The sequence below is a fragment of the Suncus etruscus genome, chromosome 7 (genome assembly GCF_024139225.1).
Source record: "Suncus etruscus isolate mSunEtr1 chromosome 7, mSunEtr1.pri.cur, whole genome shotgun sequence".
Lineage (NCBI taxonomy): Eukaryota > Metazoa > Chordata > Mammalia > Eulipotyphla > Soricidae > Suncus > Suncus etruscus.
The window spans coordinates 55,153,813-55,180,364 of NC_064854.1; the positions used below are offsets into that span (position 1 = coordinate 55,153,813).

A 26,552-nucleotide genomic window follows, 5' to 3' on the forward strand; every position below is an offset into this window, starting at 1 on the left:
CAGGAGCGGTGGCACAAGTGGTAGGGCATTTGCCTTGCAAATCTAGGACAGACAGTGGTTCGATTCCCCAGCATCCCATATGGTCGCCTGAGCCAGGAGCGATCTCTGAGCACAAAAACTGAACAAGGGGGAGTCAGAGTGATAGCACAGCAGTAGGGCATTTGTCTTGCAATGGCCAATCTAGGACAAACCTTGGTTCGATTCCCCAGCGTCCCATATGGTCCCCGGAGCCAGGAGCGATTTATGAGCGATAGCCAGGAGTAACCCTTGAATGTCACCGGGTATGGCCCCATAAAAGCAAAAAAAAAAAAAAAAAAAAAAAAAACCTGAACAAGGGAAAGTCGGAGTCGGAGAGATAGCATAACAGAAGGGCGTTTGCCTTGCATGCAGTAATCCAAGATGGATGGTTCAAATCCCAGCATCCCATATGGTCCGTCCGTCCCCATCCCCATCCCCACCCCCAACCCCAACCCTTCACCCCCGTGCCAGCCAGGAGCACAGAGCCAGGAGTAACCTCTGAGTGCCACCGAGTGTGGCCCAAAAACAAACAAACAAACAAAAAAAAAACTGAACTAGGGAATAGGACATGGCATGTACAGGGACATATGTGTTCTATGTTCAGGGAGCCGTCAGAAGATATTAATGAGTGAGTCCTAAGTAAACCACTGTTCTCATAAACCTGCAAAAGGCGCCAGGCACAGATTATGTCAGCCTTTTCAGAAAGACTATCACCCACTTTTATCCCCTCCTTACTTTGTAAGAGGCTGTAGGGGTTCAGACAGGGACATGTCGCTGCTGGATGATGCACTGGGGGGACGTTCCTGTGCTTTGTTCTCTTTGTCCGATTCCCCGGATGGCTGGTACGCTGGTCTGATCTAGGAGAAAAAGACATTCAATTTGTCCACCAGACATAGGTAGGCAGAAAGCGTGCAAGAGAAATACCAAGTCATTCTCTGCCTGCAAAGACCATGAATCGAAAACCTTTTTCTCTCAAATAAAACCCATTTAAATTTAGAAAAAAATGGCTGTTAAAACTGACAGCAAAATGATATAATTAGAAGAATGTTTTCTTTTCTTTTCTTTTCTTTTTTTTGTTTCTATTTCTTGGTTTTTGGGTCACACCCGGCAGCGCTCAGGAGTTACTCCTGGCTCTACGCTCAGAAATCACCCAGCAAAAAAAAAAAAAAGAAATCACCCAGCAGGCTCAGGGGACCATATGGGATGCCAGGATTCGAACCACCATTCTTCTGCATGCAAGGCCTTACTACTGTGCTCTCTCCGGCCCCAAAGAAGAATGTTTTCTGAATCTAGGCTTTTTTCACCAGTTAAGTAGAATCCTATTAAGCTCTGTGTCTTTCACTGGGTTGTAAGGAAGGACTTGGCCACCATTGAGAGTTCTTCAATGTCCTATAATAAATAGTGCATGGCTGTGGCATTGTTTCAGTGCCATTATGTCTTAAAAACAAGAAAAAAGGGGCTGGAGCGGTAAGGTGCCTGCCTTGCCTGTGCTAGCCTAGGACGAACAAAGGTTCCATCCCCCGGCATCCCATATGGTCCCCCAAGCCAGGAGTGATTTCTGAGCACATAGCCAGGAGTAACCCCGAGCGTCACCAGGTATGGCCCCAAAAAAACAAAACAAAACAAAATAAAAAAAGAAAAAAAATTTTCAAGCTGTAATCTAAATCACCAAACTGAGCTTTTCATTTATTTACTTGCTCAATTACAGGATGGAAATGAGGCAGTTTCTGGCACTAGGTACATGTTACACAACAATAGCAATGACAAGATTGCTAAGAAACTCTTGATCACTCACTAATATTTCAAACGACCCAACTACAATTTCCCAAGAGGCAACACTGCAGTTTCCTTACCAGGGCCTGCCCGGGTACAGGAATGGCGAGCAGTGGCTACAAAGGAGGGCGAATAAGGGGCCAGAGTGGTGGCACAAGCAGTAGGGCATTTGCCTTGCAAGCACTAACCCAGGACGAACCGCGGTTCAATTCCCCCAGCATCCCATATTGTCCCCCAAGCCAGTAGTGATTTCTGAGCATATAGCCAGTAGTGATTTCTGAGCATCACTGGGTGTAGCCCTAACCCTCCCCCTCCAAAAAAGAAGGGCAAACAAGCAGCTCAAACCCCTGAAAATGGTCCTCTGTATGAACACGGACCTAAATGATCCTGCATCCTGCCCTGTATGGATCATGTTCCTGAGGGGTCCTGCTCTACTGCAGAGGAACCCCTGTCCTGCCCCCACGTGTCCTGTCTCCAGTAGGTCCTGCACCCATGAGCCCTGTCCTTGCATGTCCTGCCCCGTGTGTCTTTTCCCTGCATGCCCTGCCCTGTATGGACTGTGTCCTGGCGCAGAGGTACCTGCGTGTTCTGCTCTGTGCACTGCACACTGGGCTCCTCCAACAAGGCCTTCTCTTGAAGCAGCTTGGAATAGGTCTCCTGCAGCCGCCGGGATGAAGCTACCTGCTCAGCAGCAGAGTTCCTGCCTTTGGCAAAGGCTTCCTTCTGCCGGCGGTACAGCTCCTGCAGCCGTTTGTTCTTCTGTTCCGTGGCCTCTTTCTGCGCCTTCTTCTCCTCATTCTGCTTCCTCTTCCTCTCCTCCTGCTGCCGAATGATGTACTGTCGCACCTGGTCTGAGTCATAATGGCGCTTTTTGGAAATCACAGGGGGCTCGTCACTCGCTGCCACCTTGTCAGGTTTTCTCTTCACAGGGCTGTGACTTCTTGGAGGGGCCTGGAGTGAGACTGCCGGGGGCCGGTTCTGTGACTCGATGCCCTCCTGTCTGGGTGCCTGGGTCGCAGAATCCAGCTGCAGGTCATCCAGGATGCCCCGGATGGCATCGGGCAGAAAGTCTGTGTTTAAGGCAGTGTTTTCTTCTGGCTTCTGTGCAGGGAGGGACGAAGCCACCCTCTTAGCGCTGCTTTCTGCCTGGACTCTGCTCCTGGACCGATCTGAGCCCCGTGGAAGATGCAGGGATGTGACATCCAGTCGAGGATCAGATTCAGCTCTTCCAATGGGGCCCCCTGCAAACAACAGACTATTAGTGAGCAATCATAATTCTAGACTTATTCTGAAGACTTGTTCCACTGAAGAGAAAAATCATAAAATGTTATGGGTTTCTAAATCTCCTATACTATCTTCTAAATAAAACTCTTAATGGGGGAATTTGGTCTACACACAGCAGTGCTCAGGGGTTACTTCTAGCATCTGCTCAGGATTCACTCCTGGGATGCCACAATGGAATCTGGTTAGTTACAAGCAGGCAAAAGCCCTACCTGTTGTACTAATGACTTGGTCCCTAAAAACATCTTTTTATTGTTTGGTTTGGCTTGGTTTTTGGACCACACCCTGTGACGCTCAGGGGTTATTCCTGGCTATGCACTCAGAAATCGCTTCTGGCTTGGGGACCATTTAGGACGCCAGAGGATCGAACTGTGGTCTGTCCTAGGTCAGCCACTTGAAAGGCAAACACCCCTACCAATGTGCCACTGCTCCGGCCCATTTGTTTTGTTTTGATTTTGGGTCACACCCATCGGTGCTCCAGGGTTACTCCTGGCTCTACGCTCAGAAGTCGATCCTGGCAGGTATAGGGGACCATAAGGGATGCCAGGATTTGAACCGGGGTCCATCCTGTGTTGACCGCATGCAAGGCAAACACCTTACCACTGTGCTATCGCTCCAGCCCCTAAAAGACATCTTTTTTTGGAAAAGAATTAGAATCTTCTAAATTACTAGGTACTTCCTAGGTATTTAAAAATGTATATTTGGGGCCGGAGAGATAGCACAGCGGTAGGGCATTTGCTTTGCACGCAGCCAATCCAGAACAGATGGTGGTTTAAATTCCGGTACCCTCTAGTTTTTAAAGAATTATTTTTAGGTGCAAACAAATAGTACATCAGGGAGGAGCTTGCCTTGCACAAGGCCGACTTAAATAAGAATCTCAGCATCTGGGGCCGGAGAGATAACATGGAGGTAGAGCGTTTGCCTTGCATAATGAAGGACAGTGGTTCGAATCCCGGCATCCCAATATGGTCCCCTGAGCCTACTCGGAGTGGTTTCTGAGTGGAGAGCCAGGAGTAACCCCTGAGCACTGCCAGGAGTGACCCAAAAACCAAAAAATGGAAAAAAAAAAAACAAAAAGAACTTGAGCATCCTATATGGTCCTCTGAGTACTGCCAAAAGTGATTCCTTAACCCTGAGTATCTCCAAGAGTGGTCCAAAAACAAAAAGTTTTATTTTATTTATTTTATTTTATTTTATTTTATTTTTTTTGGTTTTTGGGCCACACCTGGTGACGCTCAGGGGTTACTCCTGGCTATGCGCTCAGAAGTCGCTCCTGGCTTGGGGGACCATATGGGACGCCGGGGGATCGAACCGCGGTCCGTCTCCTAGGCTAGCGCAGGTAAGGCAGGCACCTTACCTCGAGCGCCACCGCCCGGCCCTATTTATTTTATTTTTTATTATTATTTTATTTAAGGCGGAAGGTGTTGATGACACAGCCAGCCTGTTTCTGTTTGGGGGTAAGGGCCACATCTATTGGTGCACAGTGGCTATTCTTTTCATAGGATCCCATATCCAGCCCTCTGAGGCAATCTATGGCTGGACAGAGAGAGGATCACTCTTAGTGGTGCTTCAGGGGACCTTGTGTGGGGCCAGAGACAAAACCAGGGGCTCCCCACATGCAAAGTATGCACTTTCTCTCTAGTTGGATTGTAATTCTTTTAAATTTTCTTTTTAATTGAATCACCATGAGATACAGAGTTAAAAAACTTAATGGTTGAGCTTTGGCCACATAATGCTCCAATTCCAATCCTTTGCCTAGTGCACATTTCCCGCCATGGACTGGAATTCTTTCTTTTGGGGGAGGGGGAGGCCACACCCAGTGACGCTCAGGGGTTACTCCTAGCTATGCGCTCAGAAATCGCTCCTGGCTTGGGGGACCATTTAGGACACTGGGGGTTGAACCCAGGTCCATCCTGAGTCAGCTGTATGTAAGGCATATGCCCTACTGCTGCGCTATCACTCCAGCCCAGGACTGAAATTCTTGGGTTTTTTTGGTTTTTTGGGTTTTTTTTTTAGTTTTTGGGCCACACCCGATGATGCTCAGGGGTTACTCCTAGCTATACACTCAGAAATCACTCCTGACTTGGAGGACCCCATGGGATGCCAGGGGATGAACCACAGTCTGTCCTAGGTTAGTGCTTGCAGGGCAAACGATCTACTGCTTGCACCACCGCTCTGGCCCATGAACTGGAATCCTTAATAAAGGTTCCTAACACTTCAGAATTATCCATGGATACAATAGAACATTTTCCCTTTTTTGAGCTATATTTACATCCAAAATATCGCCAGGGATATAGCTCAATGATGAAACAAATGTCTTATATGTGGGAAATCCTGATAGCACCTACCCCCAGGAAAGAATTAAAGAGCTAAAATGATAGTATAGGGATTAATATGCCTTGCACATGGCCAAGCCTCCACATTACATATGGTCCCTAAGAGGAATGATGCCTGAGCAGAGCCATGAGTAAGCCTGAGCACTACATGGTGTGGCCCCAAAACAAACATTAAAGAATTTAATGAGAGAAAAAAATATGGAAGAGAGAGAAAAATTAAGAGTAAAATCTCAAAAACATTATCAGGATTATTTCTGACTATTCTATAGTACTTGCCAAGCCCAAGAAGCTTTTCTCCAGTTTTACTGAGATTGTTTGACTTAATTAAGTAACTACCCACCGGATTTCACAGTTCTTTCTCTTCCACTTCTGTCACTTGATGCTGCTCTTCGCTCTTTTGGTTCCACTCTGGGCGCAGGTCCTAGAATCTTCTTAACTAGTTTTTGTCCATCTCGCCAAGAAGATGTACTTATCAGACGACTGCTACCTAAAATATGTATATGCTTATATATGTACATATATATTACAATGAATATTGTAATTATTACAACTAATACTATGAAGCTACAGCTTTCTGTTCTAACTTTCTGTGATACTGCATTATCCTATTTATAAGAAAGACTTTGGGGCCAGAGCAGTAATAGAGAGGATAGGGATTTTGCTTTGCGCAAGTTCATTCTCCAGCACATCATGATTCCCCTGACACCCTAATGTAGGCTCCCACCAAAAAAAAAAAAAAAAGACATTGTAATAGAGCCGGGTGAGTAATGTATGGACCATGAAATCATGGGATCTGGCCTAGTGTGTGACAGGACAGAAACAAATGCTTCCTATTGGCTTCCAATGGTCCATTCACCTGATTTCTTGTAATTCATGAATGCTCTAATAACCAAAAGGCAGTAGGCAGAAAAAAGGATCCCCACCCTCAATTTTATTTTAGTCATATTCGACAATGTTCAGGATTTATTCCTGGCTCTGCACTCAGAGATCACTCCTGGTGAGCTCAGGGAACCATATAGGATTAAACCTGAATCGGCCAGGAAAGGCAAACATCCTAACCACTGTGCTACTGCTCTGGTGCCCCACATCTAAAATAAGAATGTCGTGTAAAAGGGCTTAACTATGCCAGCAAGATAAACAAGATTTTCTATATAAATCCATCAGTAAGATTCTCCTATATAGGTGCTGAAGGGGAGGCCATACAGAAGGGAGATGGCTTGCCCCGCATGTGGCCAACCCAGGTTCAATCCCCAGCATTCTTTTTTTTTTTTTTTTTGGTTTTTGGGCCACACCAAGCAGCAGTGCTCAGGGATTATTACTGGCTCTACATTCAGAACTTGCTCCTGGCAGGTTGGGGGACAATACAGTATGCTGGGGATCGAACCAGGGTCCATTCTAGGTTGGCCTCGGGTAAAGCAAATGCTTACCTCTGTGCTATCACTCCGGCCCCTGATCCCCAGCATTCTATATGGAAACCAAGAATGACATTCTAGGTGTGGTTTTCTGGTTAATGAACATTTATTCACAAGCTGATGCCAAATCATTAAGGTGCCACCTGAGGATAGCCATAATGCTGAAAGAACAAACCTGCTTTGCCTTCTGGACTTGATAACTGTGCTACTTTCTGAACTTTCCGTACTGGCTTGACTATTTTCTTCTCTTTATTTTTTTCAGTAGGTTTCTCTTTCACAGAGCTATCATCTGAAAAGCAGGAACAAATGTGTCAAGTCCTCTAATGATTCCAAATCACCCTTGTCACCTTCCCCCAGTTTGCATTCAGCATCAAGTCTATTTATTTAAAGTCTGAAACTAGATGTATTTATCTGACATAAGGATTGAGCCTCATTTCTGTCTCAAAACCATATACACTAATCTCAAGCCTGGAGGCTAAGAGAGCATCATGAAGGAAAATAAGTGTCCACTCCACAAGTACGTGGAACATGGCTATGAAGGGAAACTAGTGGCCTGGTGACGAGTCTAGTTTACAAGGTAAAATCCGTACACTTAATCCTGAGAAAGCATGCTCTCACCTGCCAAATGAAGCGCCATGTCACGGTATAGTTCTCTGCTGAGGTTCTGAAACTCGGCCTCTGGCCACACTTTCCCATCGGGTGTCCGGATCTTGGTCTCTGAAGTATTGAACCCTGAGTACCGAACCAGCACACAGAACATTCTTAGCAAAAAAGCTTTATCAATTTTAGAGGACTCATCTTTCTTTTTATTTTTTTTTGGTTTTTGGGTCACACCCGGCAGCGCTCAGGGGTTACTCCTGGCTCTACACTAAGAAATCGCCCCTGGCAGGCACAGGGGACCATATGGGATGCCAGGACTCGAACCACCATCCTTCTGTAGGCAAGGCACACACCTTACCTCCGTGTTATCTCGCCGGCCCCTCTTTTTTATTTTTTTTAATTTTTTTGAGGGGGATCACACCCTAGAGGGCTCAGGGGTTATTTCTGGCTCTACACTCAGAAATCGCTACTGGCAGGCTCTGGGGACCATATGAGATGCCGGGATTCGAACCACCGTCCTGCTGCATGCAAGTCAAATGCTTTAACCTCCATGCTATCTCTCCGGCCCGAGTTGCCATTTTCTAGATAGATTTTTTTTTTTTTTTTGGCTTTTGGGCCACACCCGACTGTGCTCAGGGGTTACTCCTAGCTGTGCTTAGAAATAGCTCCTGGCAGGCACAGGGGACCATATGGGACACCAGGATTCGAACCAACCACCTTTGGTCCTGGATCGGCTGCTTGCAAGAAGATAGAGATTTTTTAGCATAGATGATGAAAGTTTATTTAAAAGAATATTTCTTCAAAAGTAGTTTAAGTTTGGGGAAAATTCTCACTTTTTTTTTTTTTTTTTTTTTTTTTTGGTTTTTCAGTCACACCGGCAGTGTTCAGGGGTTACTCCTGGCTCTATGCTCAGAAATCGCTCCTGGCAGGCTGGGGGAACCATATGGAATGGCAGGATTCGAACCACCACCCTTCTGCATGCAAGGCAAACGCCCTACCTCCATGCTATCTCTCCCGCCCCAAGGACTCATCTCTTAAGATGAACAGACCACCAAAATCACCCTTTTCAGAAGTCGGACAGTGTCTGCTGTATATCCTGACACTCTGTAACTAACCCCTCTCTCGAGTGTTGGGAGAGAATCGCTCTGCTCTGCTTTCCCCAGCAACCTCTGATCTAGCTTCCCTCTCCAACAACTGGAACTGGAACCTAAACAGTCAGGTGCTACTATGCCTGGCTTCTTACAATGAGCATGTTTTCAAAGTCCACCCACCCTGCTGTGTGTATCAAAGCTGTTTCTTTCTCTTGTTCAACAGAATTCCACCCTCTGGATATACCAATTAACTAGATGATGAGAGAAATAGCTACGGTTCTTTTATTTTTCCTGGAAGGATCAGGGATCAGGCTACCCCCAATGTGCTCAGTAGCATTACAAGAACCTGCATCTTTTTTTGGGGGGAGGGGGTGAGGTCATACCTGACAGTGCTCAGGGGTTACTTCTGGCTCTAAGCTCAGAAATCACTCCTGGCAGGCTTGGGGGACCATATGGAATGTCAGGATTCTAATCACTGTCCTTCTGCAGGCAAGGCAAATGCCCTACCTCCATGCTATCTCTCCAGCCCCAAGAACCTGCATCTCTGACCTACACATTGAATTCCTGTTTCGGGTGAGACCCACCACCCTAGGAAGGAGGGGAGAACAGCGGAGAAGGAAGAGAAGGCCACACACCTCGGTAGATTGGCGCAGGGGGAGCCGTGGCCACTTTCCTAACCTTGGCTGTCACTGAGCTGTCCACACTGACCACCATCACAGGATGGTCAGCATGGCCCAGACTCAGGCCCCGGCCGCTGGCCTCCTGTGAGTGCTCCCACTGCTTCCGGATCCTCTCCTTGAGTCGCTCGAGCTTCACGTCATGCTGTCGCCGCTTCAGGAGGTCCAGCCTTTGGGAACTGGTCGTGCTTGTGGAAGAGGGAGAAGAGTCCGCAGGCCGAAGTGCTTTGGACTCAGTATCAGGGCCACTGCTGATCACTGTGGGCTTCAAGCCGTCCTCATTTCCACTGGCCCTGTGGGCATCTTCCTCCTCGGTCTTCACTGGAATGACCTGTTTCATCCCACTTTCAGAATTCTGCAAGGCATTGATGGCCGGCTGATCATTTAAAAACCGGATAACAGCCTCGCTGATGACAGATGGGTGGGTGCTCTCAAAGTCACAGACCGGGCCGTTCCACACCTCCCGACCACTCCTCATCTGGTCCCCACTCTCAGCCTTGTCCTCTTCACCAGCCACATAGACATGCTTGGACTCTGCGTGGTTTGGAGTGACGTTGGTGGGGGTCCCATGAATTTCCCTGTTTTTTTTTTTTTTTTTAAAGAATAAGCATCAAGGGGAGATAGAGAGAAAAAAAAAAAAGAATAGCATCAAGTAAACACCCCAAGAAAGTTAAATTGAAAACATCATATAAACTAAATAGACTAGTCAGAGAATACTAAGACCATGAAATTCCAGTTGATTAAAAATAACCAAATAAATAATAATCATGCTCAAATAACAATAAAACCAATGTTCAAACTCTCTTCTATTAGCAAATATAGCAAATAATCTAAATCATCATGCATATTCTATATATTTTTGTTTGCTTGTTTGTTTTGGTTTTTTTGACCACACACATTTGATGCTCAGGGGTTACTCCTGGCTATGCTCTCAGAAATCACCCCTGGCTTGGGGGGACCATATGGGGGAATCAAACCATGGTCTGTCCTAAGCTAGCGCTTGCAAGGCAGACACCTTACTTCTAGCACCACCTCTCCGGCTCCCATCATGCATATTATAAAACAAGATGTAAAATATGCATAAAGAGATTTGACTTTGGACCCACTACCAACACATCTTTTCCTCTCTATGATGTCTCTAGGACAAAACGTGTTTCTCATGAGTAACTTCTGAATAAAGTGTCAAACTAACAAACTGATAGTAGACATCAAGTGAAAAAAGTAATCTTTTCCTCAAAAAAAAAAAAGTGTGGTTAGTAAATGTTAGAACCAAAGGCCACATTCTTTGGGAGCTTCCAACTCTGCACAGCCTAAATAGAAAGTTCAACATAAGCAAAGACGATTGACAGAGCAAAAGTCACATTCCAGAGACCCACATTTTGTATTCGTCAAAATGTGAGCCCAAGTCTTGCTGCAGAGACCTAATTCTATTTTAACATCATCATTCAAGTAGGCTGCATTTTAGGAAAACCAACTCATTCAAAGGGAAGTTAACAAAGACAATGAAAGGATTTAAAAAAAAAAAAAATAGGGCCCAGAGAGATAGCACAGCGGCGTTTACCTTGAAAGCAGCCAATCCAGAACCAAAGGTGGTTGGTTCGAATCCCGGTGTCCCATATGGTCCCCCGTGCCTACCAGGAGCTATTTCTGAGCAGACAGCAAGGAGTAACCCCTGAGCACCGCCGAGTGTGACCCAAAAACCAAAAGAGAAAATAAAGCATCCTGGGAGCTGGAGCGATAGCATAACAATAGAACCTGGGTTCGATTCCTGGCATGGTCACCTGAGCCTGGCATGAGCAATTTCTGAGTGCAGAGCCAGTAGTAACCCGAGCAAAAACAAACAAGCAAACAAAAAACAACAACAAGCGTCCAGTGACCAGGGAACTAGTTCTCAGGCACGCCATGGTATCCCCAGTGAGCCCCGGTATCACTGCAGGCATGAACTCCAGATCCCTGGGTCCAAAGCAGGAATGATGAGCCTCATTCACCCTCCTGCAAAGAACCGCATCTCAAAGTGTCCTCTGGAGTCAAACACGGAATAAAGAAAATCATTTCACTCCCTCGGTTACTTATAGCTCATGATTCTGTCTAAAATAATCACGGGGCAGGGTGTAGAGTTTGAGAACAGTGGGGAGGGTGCTTGCCTTGCATGTGGTTGACCTGGGTTGGATCCCAGCATCCCATAAGGTCCCTCAAACTCCACCAGGAGTAATTCCTGAATGCATGAGTCAGAAGTTACCCCTCATGCACTGCCAGGAGTGGGCCTAAAACCAAAAATTACTTAATTAAATTAGTACATGTAAAGAATAAAATAAGGCATAAAACAGTGGGTTCCATATTCTGCTTCAGTCTTAAAATGGAAAAATCAATTGACCTCTGCTCCCCAAAAGTAACTCTATACAGGTTCATAAACTATTTATTGCATAATAAATAACAAATAAAGCTGTTCACGATGCAATGTCTTAATCTTCTTTAACTTTTTGTAATAAAATGTGGCAGCAATATTCATGAAATGCCTGGTGAAGGACAAGTATATAAAGCCAATGCTTTCTCAATAAGACACATTTAAAGTTCTACATGAAATAAGGAAGGAAGGGGCTGGACCAGTGGCACAAGCTGTAGGGCATTTGCCTTGCACGTACTAACCTAGAACAGACATCAGTTCGATTCCCCGGCATTCCATATGGTCTCCCAAGCCAGCAACGATTTCAGAGTGTATAGCCAGGAGTAACCCCTGAGCATCACTGGGTGTGGCCCAAAACAAACAAACAAAAACAAAAAAAATAATGGAAGGGGGATAACTAGAATCAAAATCGGGTGCAATAGGAAAGTGCTGCAGCAGAAAAAGGGAGGTGGTGGTTAGAGCACACAGCATGTCCATCAGCTGCAGGATCAGAATGGGAAAAAAACAACAATTGTGGAGAGATGAGTTTAAAGTACTGAAAGAAGGCCAACTACAGTAAGGCACTGACTTTTGCTTTGCTTGAAAGGCAGAAAATTCATGGAATTTTAAATGCCAAGTAATATTCTTTGTAGGAAGAATATTTAAATAATTTAAATAGGCATTTAAATAATACTGCTATTATATATAGATATAATACATAATATATAATAATACTGTTGTTTAATCATCTGCATGCTTAAAAACTCTATACTCTGGAGCCAGAGAGATAGCACAGCAGTAGGGCATCTGCCTTGCAAACAGCTGATCCAGGGCAGGCAATGGTTCAAATCCCAGCATCCCATATGGTCCCTGGTGCCTTTCAGGAGTGATTTCTGAGCTAAGAGCCAGGAGTAACCCCTGAGGACTAATGGTGTGACTCAAAAACAAACAAAAAAACAACTCTAAACTCCAAAATATACCTTTCTTCTTTTTCCTAAACCATGGACTTTTATCCAGGTTAAGTACCTGGTTTCTCAATATGTATTTTCCACCATTTTAATAAATTGAATACTAGTTTATCTTCCTGGTAAACAAGTTTACTTTCCTGGCCTTTCTATTCACATTCCCAAATTTTCAAGTGTCTACTGCTTCATTTTCACCAAGATATCTTTTGTTTTTGTTTTTGGTCACACCCAGTAGCGCTCAGGGGTTACTCCTGGCTCTAAGCTCAGAAATCTCTCCTGGTATGCTCGGGGGACCATATGGGATGCCATACCTCCATGCTACCTCTCTGGACCCTCACCAAGATATCTTAAAATTGCATTAAATGCAACAGACTGAAAACTAAACTTAATACCCACCCCCGCACATTCCACATTCCTTATCTCATATCTGACAGCACATATAGAATCAGAGCTACCAAAAGTATCATTGAAGTCCCATGATTAAACGTTGATAAGTGAAATAACTATAAAGTCCAGTGTTCATTATTTATTACGATTTGCTCTACTAAGGGCAAGGATACATCTATATCATTAGCAAAACAACTTTCAAATACAAATTCTCTAATTTTTATCTATCAAATACCCTAAATTACCAATTAACAAAAATACAAAGTATTTTATACTGTTCATATAATGAACGCTTATACATCAGTCTTATCTACTGATTATGAAGTTCCTGAAACTACCGACAACAAAGTCAAATAAACCAAGTTACTTTGAAAAAGAAATTTAAGATAACTAATATTACTTGCAAAAAGGAAAAAATGATGCTATACAAACCCATCATAGGGGTCGGAGAGATAGCACAGCGTTAGGGCACTTGCCTTAGATGTGGCCAACCCAGGGCAGGGCAAACCCAGGTTCAATTCCTGGCATCCCATATGATCCCCAAGCCTGCCAAGGGTGATTTCTGAGCACAGAGCCAGAAGTAATCCCTTAGCGCTATCAAGAGTGGCCCAACCCCTCCCCCCAAAAAAACCCAAGACCATGCATAGAAACTTAGCCTGAAACAGAAAGAAAAGGCATATTTCTAGGGGCTGAAGAGATAACACAGCAGGCAGGGCATTTAACTCACACACAGCCAACCCATCATTCCATACAGTTCCCCAAGAACCATTAGAATAAATTTCTGAGGGGCCTGAGAAATAGCACAGTGGTATGGCATTTGCCTTGCATGCAGCTGAACTGGGACAGACCCAGGTTTAATCCCCACCACCCCATTTGGTCCCCGAGCCTGCCAGGAGCACACATCCAGGAGTAACCCCTGAACACTGCCAGGTGTGGCCCAAAATTAAAAACAAACAACAAAGAATAAATTTATGAGTGCAGAGCAAAGTAAAATCCTTGTACATTGCTGGGTGTGCCCCCTCCCTGCCAAAAATAGAAAGCCACACTCTAGAGAATGAATAATTTTCACAGGAAACATATGTTTTAACATAATGGTGGTGTCCTGGCCCAAATATTACTACTCCTTCCTCCTTCCCAAATATATGTACAAAGAGTAAAAAGTCAATCCTGAGTAAGAGATATTACAAGGTGCTCAATTCCTCAACCAAACTCCAAAACAAAGAAATGGCCATTGACATTTCCCAGGCAGTCTGGTCCTGGATACCTCCATGGAATTCTCAGAAAGGTGAAAGAAAATTCTCTTTTCTGCATCATTCGACAGAAATGGCCTAGCTCTACAACTTAATTGTATTAAACTTCCAAGCCACCAAATCTGTTTTAGATTTATAACTCCTGGACCATGTGGCCACATGCAATAGTAGCACAGGAAGTAATCACGCCCACAATGCAGTTGCCATGTTCAAACTTGGCCAACTCCGAAGACTCACTCCTTTTTGAACAAGATGTAAACTGAGCCATGAAAGATTATGCTATACTGGCCATGCAGCAGAAAGCTAGCCATCTCAGGAAGAGAGGGTGGGCCAAGCCCCCACCTTGCCAAAGCCACAGTTTTGCCTCCATCACCCAGAATCACCATTTCCCCAATGTCCCTGCCTCGTCTATGATCCTCCATGATTCCCTTGGGGGACACCGATCTTGACCAGGGCGATCCATAAGACTCTTTTCTCGAATAAGATGTAAATCAGGCAGTGAAAGACTATGGTTATACTGGCCCATGCAGCAGAAAGATGATCATCAGGCGCCGGGCGGTGGCGCTAAAGGTAAGATGTCTGCCTTGCCTGCGCTAGCCTTGGACGGACCGCGGTTCGATCCCCCGGTGTCCCATATGGTCCCCCAAGCCAGGAGCAACTTCTGAGCACATAGCCAGGAGTAACCCCTGAGCATTACCGGGTGTGACCCAAAAAACAAAAAAAAAAAAAAAAAAAAAAAAAAAAAGAAAGATGATCATCTCAGGAGGAGAGGAGGCCTGGCAGCTGACTACATGTCCCTAAAAGTCACAGTATCAGTAATAGTGCTTTGAACTTCTGGGCAACCTCATTTGTTTGATGCTGTCATCCTGAAAGGAACATCCAATTTAACAGAATGAACATCTAACAACAAGAATGTAATAAATCGGGGCTGGAGAGATAGCATAGAGGTAAGGTGTTTGCCTTTCATGCAGGAGGTCATCGGTTCGATTCCCAGCGTCCCATATGGTCCCCCCGGAGCAATTTCTGAGCCTGGAGCCAGGAATTACCCCTGAGCACTGCCGGGTGTGATCCAAAAAAAAAAAAAAAAAGAATGTAATAAATCTCTGCCATTGTATTATTATTGACTTCATTGGAGATACAATGATTTTCATAAATGTCCTTGCTATTGTACTTTTTTTTCTTTTTTTTTTGGTTTTTGGGCCACGTCCAGTGATGCTCAGGGATTACTCCTACCTATGCACTCAGAAATCGCTCCTGGCTTGGGGGACCATATAGGATGCCAGGGAATCGAACTGAACTACAGTCACCTAGATTAGTGTGTACAAGGCAAATGCCCTACCACTTGCACCACTGCTCTGGCCCTAGTACTTTTTTTTCTTTCTTTTTTCCGTCTCTTGCATTTTATAAATTTTTTCTTTCTATTTTTTTCCCCAGTAACACTGCTTTCACTTATCTGAAAACAAATGTATTGTGATTAATTATATGAGCAAATCTCTATATACATGACGCATTTTCTTTAAAAAAAATATATAGTATCACAGGAGACCTAATGGGAAAGTTTCATATTAATTTACCAAGATTAGAGAGCCTAAACACAGAAGCTCAATAGCACCAACCACCATCCTCAGATACTGACTTTAGAGACAGTGGATAGAGAGAAAACAATTATTTCAAGTTGAACCTTGTTTTTTTTTGTTTGTTGGTTTGGTTTTTGGGTCACACCCGGTGATGCTCAGGGGTTACTCCTGGCTCTGCGCTCAGAAATTGCTCCTGGCTTGAGGGACCATATGGGATGCCGGGGGATTGAACAATGGTCTGTCCTAGGTTAGCGAGGGCAAGGCAGATGCCTTACAGCTAGCACCACCACTCTGACCCTGTTTGTTTGGTTTTAGGTCACACCCAACATTACCCTGGAGTTACTCCTGGCTCTGTGCTCAGAAGTCACTCCTGGCAGACTCGGGGAACCATGTGATGCTGGGATTCGAATAGGGGTCCATTCTGTGTTGGCCACATGCAAGGCAAATGCCTTACCGCTATACTATCGTTCCAGCAAGTTGAACCTGGTTTTTGTTCTGTTTTTGGGCCACACCCGGTGACGCTCAGGGATTACTCCTGGATATGCACTCAGAAATCACTCCTGGCTTGGGGGACCACATGGGAAGCCAGGGATCGAACCAAGGTCTGTCCTGGATCGGCTGTTTGCAAGGCAAACGCCCTACCACTGTACTATCGCTCAGGCCCAAGTTAAACATTTTTGATCTAAGTTTTGATACTTCATTTGTCTTTGTGTTGTAACAAACAATGCAATAAACTTGTTTGCGCCCGCATAGAGGCAGGCTATGGTGGTGGGTGAGATATTTGGGAAGGGAAGGGAAGGTGGGATTGATATTTTAATACTAAATTCCTGAAACAACTGTATTTTAAACAACTTGGTAAATCACATGTTTAATAAAAAAAAATAGGGGAAAAAGAGGATCTTATGGGGTTAAGGTATCTTTGTGCATACACATTCTACTAAGTCAAAATGCTATGAAAAAATTGGAAAACAAGTTAGAATCATTCTTTTTTTAAATTTTATTTTAATTAATTTATTTATTTGGTTTTTGGGCCACACCCAGCTCCTGGCAGGCAGGCCTGGGGGACCATATGTTGGGGATCGAACCCGGGTCAGTTGCGTGCAAGGCAAATGCCCTACCCACTGTGCTATGGCTCCAGATCCTAGATCATTCTTTTTTTTTTTTTTTTTTTTTGGTTTTGGTTTTGGTTTTTGGGTCACACCCGGCAGCCCTCAGGGGTTACTCCTGGCTCTACACTCAGAAATCTCTCCTGGCAGGCATGGGGGACCATATGGGATGCCAGGATTCGAACCACCGTCCTTCTGCATGCAAGGCAAATGCCTTACCTCCATGCTCTCTCTCCAGCCCCCTAGACTCATTCTTTAGTCCTACAGATTTATCCTATTAGATGACTTTCTTTTACTACTAACCTGTAAGAAGCCAAAGGTTCACGGAATTCCACATGATTGTTTTTCTTTATATTACTCTCTAAGGTGGTAGCTCTGAGAGGACTACGGGATTTCTCTTTCCGTGATTTAAAAGCTTTGGAGGCTGGTTCAGCAACCCAAGGATCATCCAGGTATCTACCATCTGAAGGAAAAGAAACTCTGTGAGAACACGGCATGAAGTTAAATTGTCTCTGAAGTCAGCCAGTATCTGAGAAGAAAACTGAAGTATCTGGGGCCGGAGAGATAGCATGGAGGTAAGGCGTTTGCCTCTCATGCAAAAGGTCATCAGTTCGAATCCCGGCGTCCCATATGGTCCCCCGTGCTCGCCAGGAGCGACTTCTGAGCATGGAGCCAGGAGTAACTCCTGAGCACTGCCGGGTGAGACCCAAAAACCAAAAAAAAAAAAACAAAAAACAAAAAACTGAAGTATCTATCACACTTCTGGTGTCTCAACTATTGTCTAAGTGCAAGGAAAACACTCAAGTTATTAAAGGCACTCAATCTGTAAAGACTGTAGTCTGAGCAAACTATGGAAATAAAATTCTACTAAGAAAATTCCACTTTAGCAAAGGCTCTTAATCAAATAAATATATATCACATAAAACCCAACAAACTCACAGGCTTAAAGAAAAAGAATTGTGGTGAAAAGTACTAATCTGTAAATGTTGACCTACGTAAAGACAACAAAATTAAACAAATGAAAAATTAAAAAAACTTGTGTGGGACCAGAGTGATTGCAAAGAGGGTAGGGCCTTGCACATGGCCGACTGGAAACTGACCAGGGACCAACCTGTATTTGATCCCTGGCATCCCATAGGGTGTGACTCAAACCCCACCCCCCAAAATTGTATTGCATCAATTTGTGTCTCTATAAAGTATCTTACACATTTATGACTTGATACCTCAACAAAGGATATCTTCCTAGATCAACAAAATTTCTAAGTGATATAATATAACTGTGACATAAAAAATAAAAATGAAAAAAAAAAAAGAAGAAGAGAAAGACACAGAACCACAGGGAACCCCAAAAGCTCAAAATCAATTTCTTTTTTTCTTTTTTAATTTGATTTTATTTATTTTTTGGTTTTTGGGCCACACCGATGCTGAGGGATCTGAACTCAGAAATCACTTCTAGCAGGCTCAGGGGAATGACGATATGAGGTGGTGGGCTCAAATCCAGGTCAGCCACAAGCAAAACAAACAGGAAGGGAGGGAGAGAGAGAGGAGAGGAGAGGAGAGGGGAAGGGAGGGGAGGGGAGGGGAGGGGAGGGGAGAGGAGAGGGGGAGGGGGAGGGGGAGGGGGGAGGGGAGGGGAGAGGAGAGGGGGAGGGGGAGGGGGAGGGGGGAGGGGGAGGGAGGGAGGGAGGGAGGGAGGGAGGGAGGAAGGAAGGAAGGAAGGAAGGAAGGAAGGAAGGAAGGAAGGAAGGAAGGAAGGAAGGAAGGAAGGAAGGAAGGAAGGAAGGAAAGAGAAGAAGAAGAAAGAAAGAAAGAAAGAAAGAAAGAAAGAAAGAAAGAAAGAAAGAAAGAAAGAAAGAAAGAAAGAAAGAAAGAAAGAAAGAAAGAAAGAAAGAAAGAAAGAAAGAAAGAAAGAAAGAAAGAAAGAAAGAAAGAAAGAAAGAAAGAAAGAAAGAAAGAAAGAAAGAAAGAAAGAAAGAAAGAAAGAAAGAAAGAAAGAAAGAAAGAAAGAAAGAAAGAAAGAAAGAAAGAAAGAAAGAAAGAAAGAAAGAAAGAAAGAGGGGCTGGAGAGTTAGCATAGCAATAGGACATTTGCCTTGTATGGCTGACCCAGGACAGACCTAGGTTCGATTCCCAGCATCCCATTTGGTATCCCGAGCCTTCCAGGAGCGATTTCTTTTTTTTTTTTTTTTTTTTTTTGTGGTTTTTGGGTTACACCCGGCAGTGCTCAGGAGTTATTCCTGGCTCCAGGCTCAGAAATTGCTCCTGGCAGGCTCGGGGGACCATATGGGATGCCGGGATTCGAACTGATGACCTCCTGCATGAAAGGCAAATGCCTTACCTCCATGCTATCTCTCCGGCCCCCCAGGAGCGATTTCTGAACTCAGAGCCAAGTGCTGCCCAAGTGAGCCAAGTGAGGCCCAAAACCCCCCACAAAAAAAAAAAAAAGAAAGAAAAGTAACTGTCAGCAGTGGCAGTAAAGTCTCAGTGAAGTCTCAGCTAAATGCTGGCAAAACATAACAGCAGCCAGGTAGTTTCATAATGCCCCAGTCTCAGTGATACAAGCAACAAACTGGGTCTTGAAAACTAAAACTGAAGGCCTAGAGCAACAGGTCAACAAACTAGGTTTGATCCCAAGCATCCCATTGGGTCTCCTGAGCCAACTAGGAGTGACTCCTGAGTGCAGAGCCAAAAGTTACCCATTTGCATTGTCACGTGTAGGGTCCCCTTTCCATTCCCACGACACTAATAAAACTGAGAGTACAGGGGTTAAGACACTTGCCATACACAGCCAAACCAGGTTTGATTCCTCTGGAACCCTGCAAGGAATAATCCCTAAACACAGAGACAGGAACAAGCCTGAAGCACTACCAGGTGTGGCCCCAAAACTAAAATGAAGAAATGAAACCGAAACAAAATCAAATTAAAAAATGTGTTGGGGGGGCTGAGGGAAAAAAATGTGTTGGGGTGGAGCCTGCCAGGAGCAATTTCTGAATGCAGCACCAGTGCTGCCGGGTGTGGCCCCAAAACAAAACAAAACAAAACAATGTTTTCAAGTGATGCACAGATCTTCAGAAGCAACTTCAGTCCTACCTTTTCTGCTGATTTTTCGGGTTGCACTTGCTGCCGGTTTCTTGGTCTCCATGACAGAATCAAACACAGCTGTACTTGTAGGGGCTACTTCTAATTTGTTTTCAATGTGTCTCAGCTAAAGTATAAATACCGTCACAACATGTTAATTCTGTAAATAATCCAGTTACCGCTAATTTACATAATTTTGTAAAACGACACCTTCCTTTGAAATAGAGAAAACTCAGAAATGCTTTCCTGCAATTTCTTTTTTCCTTTATTTAGTACTTTAGTTCTGAGAATCAATAATACAGCGCTTTCCAAATTTGGACAAGAAAATAAGAGAGATCTTTAAAAAGCAAAGCATTTCTTTTTTTTTTGGGGGGGGGGTCACACCTAGCAGGGCTCAGGGGTTACTCCTGGCTCTTGCTCAGAAATATGCTCCTGGCAGCCTAGATTCTAGAGGGATCATATGGGATGCTGGGATTCAAACCACCGTCCTTCTGCATGCAAGGCAAATGCCCTACCTCCATGCTATCTCTCTGGCCCAAGCAAAGCATTTCTACTATCTCACTGACCAATCTTTATTTATTTTTAAATAACAGTGTACAGGTTAATGCTTTTGATGTACAAAGTTAGTCACCCCACCTACCAACTGACCTGCTTTTCAACTGTGGAGTTTCCTGAAGCAGTAAATTCTCTACATTACATGCCACTTAACATTATGCTGAATAGCTACACAATTTACAGGGAAAAAGAATTCTCTTATGTTCAACTTAGGACAATTCAAGAGCCACAACTTTTAAAGTTCTTTACGTATAAATATGGGGGGGGGGGGCGGTGTCTAGGATGTAACAGGAGCAGGACTTGTACTGAGCAGTGTGAGGCCGTGGGTTAAACCTCCGGCATTGCCCTTGTGATTCTAATGCCCCGCCCCCAGCCCCAGCATCACAGAAAGGCACATGGTCCCCAAGCACTACAGACCTATGGTCCTAATTTTATTTTATTTTTTTTTGGTCCTAATTTTAAAAGAAGCAGTACAAGAAGCAGATATAGGGGTAGCAATATAGGGGAAAGATATTAAAGCAATATAGGAGTAAAGCAGGGAAGGCAGACAGTCTCTGCCACGAACATGATCTGATCCTCGAGATCCCTTAAGTTCCCTCGAGCCTACCAGGAGGGCCTAAGCGCAGAGCTAGGAGTAAATCCTGGCCAAGAATAGACCAAAATGCCACCCCCACCCCACCATCCTAAAAAAAGAAAACATGGGAAAATTTTAGCTTAATTCAATCAGAAAAGGACACTAGAGGGAAAGAAAAGAAAGAGTAGCTCTAAGTACTTACTGCAGCCTTGGTTTGAGAACGAGCATCCCACACTGAGGTTCTATCTGCAGGAGAACAGTGAGATTTATGAAGTTAGAATCTCTTAAGTGACCTCATCAGCATTTTAACATACCGCCAAAGGCATTCAAGTATGACAAGCACTTTGTTAGGCAGTCAGCCCTCAGGAAGTACTGTATTGTATTGAGCTAAACATGCCTCTCCTCCCACTCCATAAAATTGAGTGTTCCAATACAGAGGTGAGTGTCATATTGAAAAACAAACAATAAAGATACTGACAGAACTTTACAAGAAAAAAAAATCTAACCCCATCAAAAAACGAGAAGAAATGAACAAACACTTTGTCAAAGAAGAAATACAAATGGCCAAAAGAAACATGAAAAAATGCTCCATATCACTAATCATCAGGGAGATGCAAATCAAAACAACAAAGAGGTCCTATCTCATGCCTCAGAGACCGGCACACATCACAAATAATGAAAATAAGCAGTGCTGGTGGGGATGTGGAGAGAAAGAAACTCTCATTCACTGCTGGTGGGAATGCCGTCTAGTCCAGCCTTAATAGAAAACAATATGGAGATTCCTCAAAAAAACTGAAAATTGAATTCCTAGGGATATACCCTAGGAACACAAAACGCCAATCCAAAAATCCTTTCCTCACACCTATATTCACTGCAGTGCTATTTATAATAGACAGACTCTGGAAATAACCAAGATGCCCTTCAACAGATGAATGGCTAAATAAACTGTAATACATATACACAATGGAACATTATGCAGCCATCAGAAGAGATGAAGTCATGAAATTGTCCTATACATGGATGTACATGGAAACCATTATGCTGAGTGAAATAAGCCAGAAAGAAAGAGAGACACAGAGAAAAATCTTACTGATCTATGGGGATTGGGGAGAGGGTCGTTTGTTTGTTTTTGGGTCATACTCGGCAGCGCTCAGCCTGACTCTATGCTCAGAAATCAGTCCTGGCTGGCTCGAGGGACCATATGGGATGCCAGGATTCGAACCACCATCCTTCTGAATGCAAGGCAAACACTCTACCTCCATGCTATCTCTCTGGCCCCTGATCTATGGGTTTTAAGATAAATAAAAGACATTGTTATACTCCCCAAAGATGAGGGCCGGAAGGACCAGCTCACAATATGAAGCTTACCACAAAGGGTGGTGAGTGCAGTTAGAAAAATAACTATACTAACAACTACCATTACAATGTTAATGAGTAGGAGAAGTAGAATGCCTGTCTCAAATGCAGGCAAGGGATGGGGGGGAGATAGGGGTCATTGGTGGTGGGAATGTTACAATGGTGAAGGGGGGTATTCTTTGTATAACTGAAATCAAGCTACAATCATGTCTGTAATCATCGAGTTCAACAAAAGAAATAAAAGGGGTTGGGGCTGGAGAGATAGCATGGAGGTAAGGCGTTTGCCTTTCATGCAGAAGGACAGTGGTTCGAATCCCGGCATCCATATGGTTCCCCGGCCTGCCAAGGAGCGATTTCTGAGTGTAGAGCCAGGAATAACCCCTGAGTGCTGCCGGGTGTGATCCAAAAACAAAAAAACAAAAAGAAAAAGAAATAAAAGGGGCTGGAACAGCGGCACAAGTGGAAGTGGTAAGTCCTTGACCATACTGGCCTAAGTTCAATCCCCAGATGTCCCATATGGTCCCCCAAGCCAGGAGCGATTTCTGAATATATAGCCAGGAGTAACCCCTGAGCATCACCAGGTGTGGCCCCCCAAAATAAAATAAAAATTTAATTTAATTTATATATAAATATATAATTTTATATAATATAATTTTTATATAAAAATAAAAACAACAACAAAAACCATGGGGCCAAAGCAATAGTACAGTGATTAGGGTGTTTGCCTTGCAATGTGGCTGGCCTGGATTAGATCCCTGGCATCCCCATAATGTCTTCTGAGCACTACTATGTATGGCCCCCAAATAAACAAACAACAAAAAAAATAAAACCTGAGGCCAAAGCAGTAATATAGTACTTACTAAACCTGCCTTGAAGAGGATGACCATATTCAAAACCCAGCATCCTACACTCCATGACCTACCATGAGTGATCCCTGAGCAGAGACAGAGGAAACCCTGAGCACTGCTGTATGTCCCCCACCTCAAAAAAAAAGTAATAATCCATTTCTTCTTAGGAGCTAAACTGACATCTCTACCAATAAATCCATAATTTTGCATTGTACTCTACATACATTGAAGTAAAAAGATAAGAAAACTATCCCGGACCCGGAGAGATAGCACAACGGTGTTTGCCTTGCAAGCAGCCAATCCAGGACCAAAGGTGGTTGGTTCGAATCCCGGTGTCCCATATGGTCCCCCGTGCCTGCCAGGAGCTATTTCTGAGCAGACAGCCAGGAGTAACCCCTGAGCATCGCCGGGTGTGGCCCAAAAACATAAAAAAAAAAAAAAGAAAGAAAAAAAGAAAACTATCCCAGAATCCTACCTGGAGGTAGAGACAAAGGTAAAACTTACTTGGTCTTTCTAACAGAACTGATCTCTGAACTGCCCTTGATTTCTTCTCCAGCATGCACCATAGAAGATGACTCGTTGGGGCTGGAGAGATAGCATGGAGGTAAGGCGTTTGCCTTTCATGCAGGAGGTCATCGGTTTGAATCCCAGCGTCCCATATGGTCCCCCGTGCCTGCCAGGAGCAATTTCTGAGCCTGGAGCCAGGAATAACCCCTGAGCACTGCCGGGTGTGACCCAAAAACCACAAAAAAAAAAAAAAAAAAAAAAGAAGATGACTCGGGCTCCCTCACAACCCAATCTAATACCACTTGTATTCTCAGTTTTGGAGCCACTAAAGGTGGTGCTCAGGAGTTACACTTGACTCTGCATTCAGGAATCACTCTCAGGAATCACTCTCAGTGGTGCTGCCAAGGATTGAACTGCAAGTCAAACACCCTCCCAACTGTGCTATTGCTCAAGCCCTATTCTCATTTCTTAAAACTCAACAAAAAAGACACTCACTGTGCCCTAAATTAATTTCAATGTATCATTAACCAAATAAGTAAATAAATAAATAAGCAAGAGCTCAGGGCTTGACTCAAAAAAAGAAAAATACATGGGGCCGGAGAGAAAGCATGGAGGTAAGGCATTTGCCTTGCATACAGGAGTACAGTGGTTCGAATCCTGGCATTCCATGTGGTCCCCAAGCCTGCCAGGAATGATATCTGAGCATAGAGCCAGGAGTGACTCCTGAGTGCTGCCGGGTGTGACCCCCACACACACAAAAAAAGGGAGAAAAACAAGGGGAGGGGGCAGATAGCAAAGCAGTGGGGCGCTTGCCTTGCATGTAACCTGACCTAGGATGGACGGTGGTTTGAATCCCAGCATCCCATATGGTCCCCCGTGGCAGCCAGGGGCAATTTATGAGCGCAAAGCCAGGAGTAACCCCTTAGCACCACCAGGTATGAGCCAAAAAAAAAAAAGAAGAAAAACAGAATTCAGTAAAACATTACAGTTATTATTTGTGTACTACCAGTCTATTTTTAATTAGAAGTCACACAATTTACTATGTCAGAATTTCTTTTTTTTTTTTTTTGTTTTTTGTTTTTTGTTTTTTTTGGGCCACACCCGGCGGTGCTCATGGGTTACTCCTGGCTGTCTGCTCAGAAATAGCTCCTGGCAGGCACGGGGGACCATATGGGACACCGGGATTCGAACCAACCACCTTTGGTCCTGGATCGGCTGCTTGCAAGGCAAACGCCGCTGTGCTATCTCCGGGCCCTATGTCAGAATTTCTAATTGTGTAACTGTCATGTTCAAATTTCTAATAGTGTAATATTGCACTATTGTAATAGTCTAATAGTGCACATACATTTTTTTTTTTTTGTTGTTTTTGAGCCACAACAGGCAATGCTCAGAAATTACTCTTGGCTTTGTGCTCACTCCTGAAGACCTTACTGGATGCTGGGGATCAAACCTGGGTCAGCTTCATGCAAATTATTCATCCACTCTTTAGAGATAAGTGATTAACCCAGAGAGAAGTGACCAACCCAGAATCTGACACAGTGACTAAACAAACATGAGATTCAAATTCAGATTCTTACACAGGCAGCCATACCTTGCCCAGCCTCCTTACTCAGTGAGCTCCTTGCATTTGGTAAAGGTACCTCTTTTGATCTGCTGCTCCTCATCTTGTCACTTTACCTGTAACACATCATCGTTTTTCGTTGAACATGGCATGAAAAGAGAAGGACTGTCACTTCTATCCATGCCTTTTCGCCCCCTTCCCAACCCTGATGAGTTGTTGGGGCCCCAAGCCTGCCTTGTTGCAGGCTCTAGACCAGGCTGAACTGGTGACAAGTTCAGCTGCCCTGTCCCGCCCCCAGAGACTCTGATTACAGGAGTCTGAGAGGTAACCTCCAGAACCTCCTCTCTCTTCTCTTTGCTGCTAGCAGTGTCACTGCTGTTGCTGTGACCAGGGCCTGCTCCCAGGCTCAGCTGTCATAACCACCAAATACCACATACTTTCATAAACCTGGATTTGTAAAGGCCTTTGGGAACCCTGATACACAGCTAGATTTGAGAACTAAGGTCTAGAGATGATATTCAGTTCTCCTCTGTGGAGTTGGGAGACACCCCAAAATGAGTCTGCAGATGTGGATAGTGAGGGGACATCCTCACTCAGACTATCTCAGACTCTTCTGGAAGCTCCAGAACCTTCCTGATAATCCCAGTGAGCCAGATATCCCTGGAGGAGTCTAGGGAGGCAGTCAGCACGAGACCTCCATCTTGCCACCTGCACCACAAGCGAAGTCAACTGTGTATTCATTTGATAAAAAGCGGAAATGGGTCATTTAGCTCGTAGGTAACAGACGGTATCAAGCCTTCATTAAAGGCCTCTCAGGGAAGGAAGCCTGGCCCCCACCTACCTTGCAAGCCCCGGTGAGCCTATGTGAGGCATGCTGTTCTACACACTGCACTTCTTTCCTCATAAGCACCTCAGTTCACCTAAGTTCACTGAACCTTCAACTTCTTTGGAGGAAGCAACTGGAACCCACCTGGCTCCCCAAACAGGGACCCAAAGGTAAGGGGCTTTCTCACACACCACTGCCAATTGAGCTTTTCATTTCCCCTCCTTCCTCAAGAGGGCAGGGAGCAAGTTCTAGAAAGTTCCCAGGTTCCCTCGTGGCTACATCTGACCCCTGCACCCACGAAACCTCTCTTTGCTGACACATACCATCTGCTCATCTAACAAATATGCGCTGGGTGCCAAATAGGTAGGAGGAATGTACAGTGGGCCACAAG

General features: G+C 44.5%; 1 protein-coding gene across 1 annotated transcript in view; it reads right to left on the minus strand.

The window, feature by feature from the left end:
- Positions 1-25,570, minus strand: part of CEP350 (centrosomal protein 350) — a 91,685-nt gene extending 66,115 nt beyond the window's left edge. The window contains exons 1-10 of the mRNA XM_049776645.1: positions 25,366-25,570; positions 21,266-21,309; positions 19,947-20,061; positions 17,160-17,319; positions 9,147-9,766; positions 7,439-7,552; positions 6,996-7,109; positions 5,749-5,895; positions 2,371-3,032; positions 754-875 (exon numbers count right to left, since the gene is read on the minus strand). Of these exons, the coding sequence (XP_049632602.1) occupies positions 754-875; positions 2,371-3,032; positions 5,749-5,895; positions 6,996-7,109; positions 7,439-7,552; positions 9,147-9,766; positions 17,160-17,319; positions 19,947-20,061; positions 21,266-21,309; positions 25,366-25,438 (2,171 nt within the window). The 5' untranslated portion in view covers positions 25,439-25,570. The remainder of the gene's footprint in view (positions 1-753; positions 876-2,370; positions 3,033-5,748; positions 5,896-6,995; positions 7,110-7,438; positions 7,553-9,146; positions 9,767-17,159; positions 17,320-19,946; positions 20,062-21,265; positions 21,310-25,365) is intronic.
- Between the last annotated feature and the right edge of the window lie 982 nt (positions 25,571-26,552).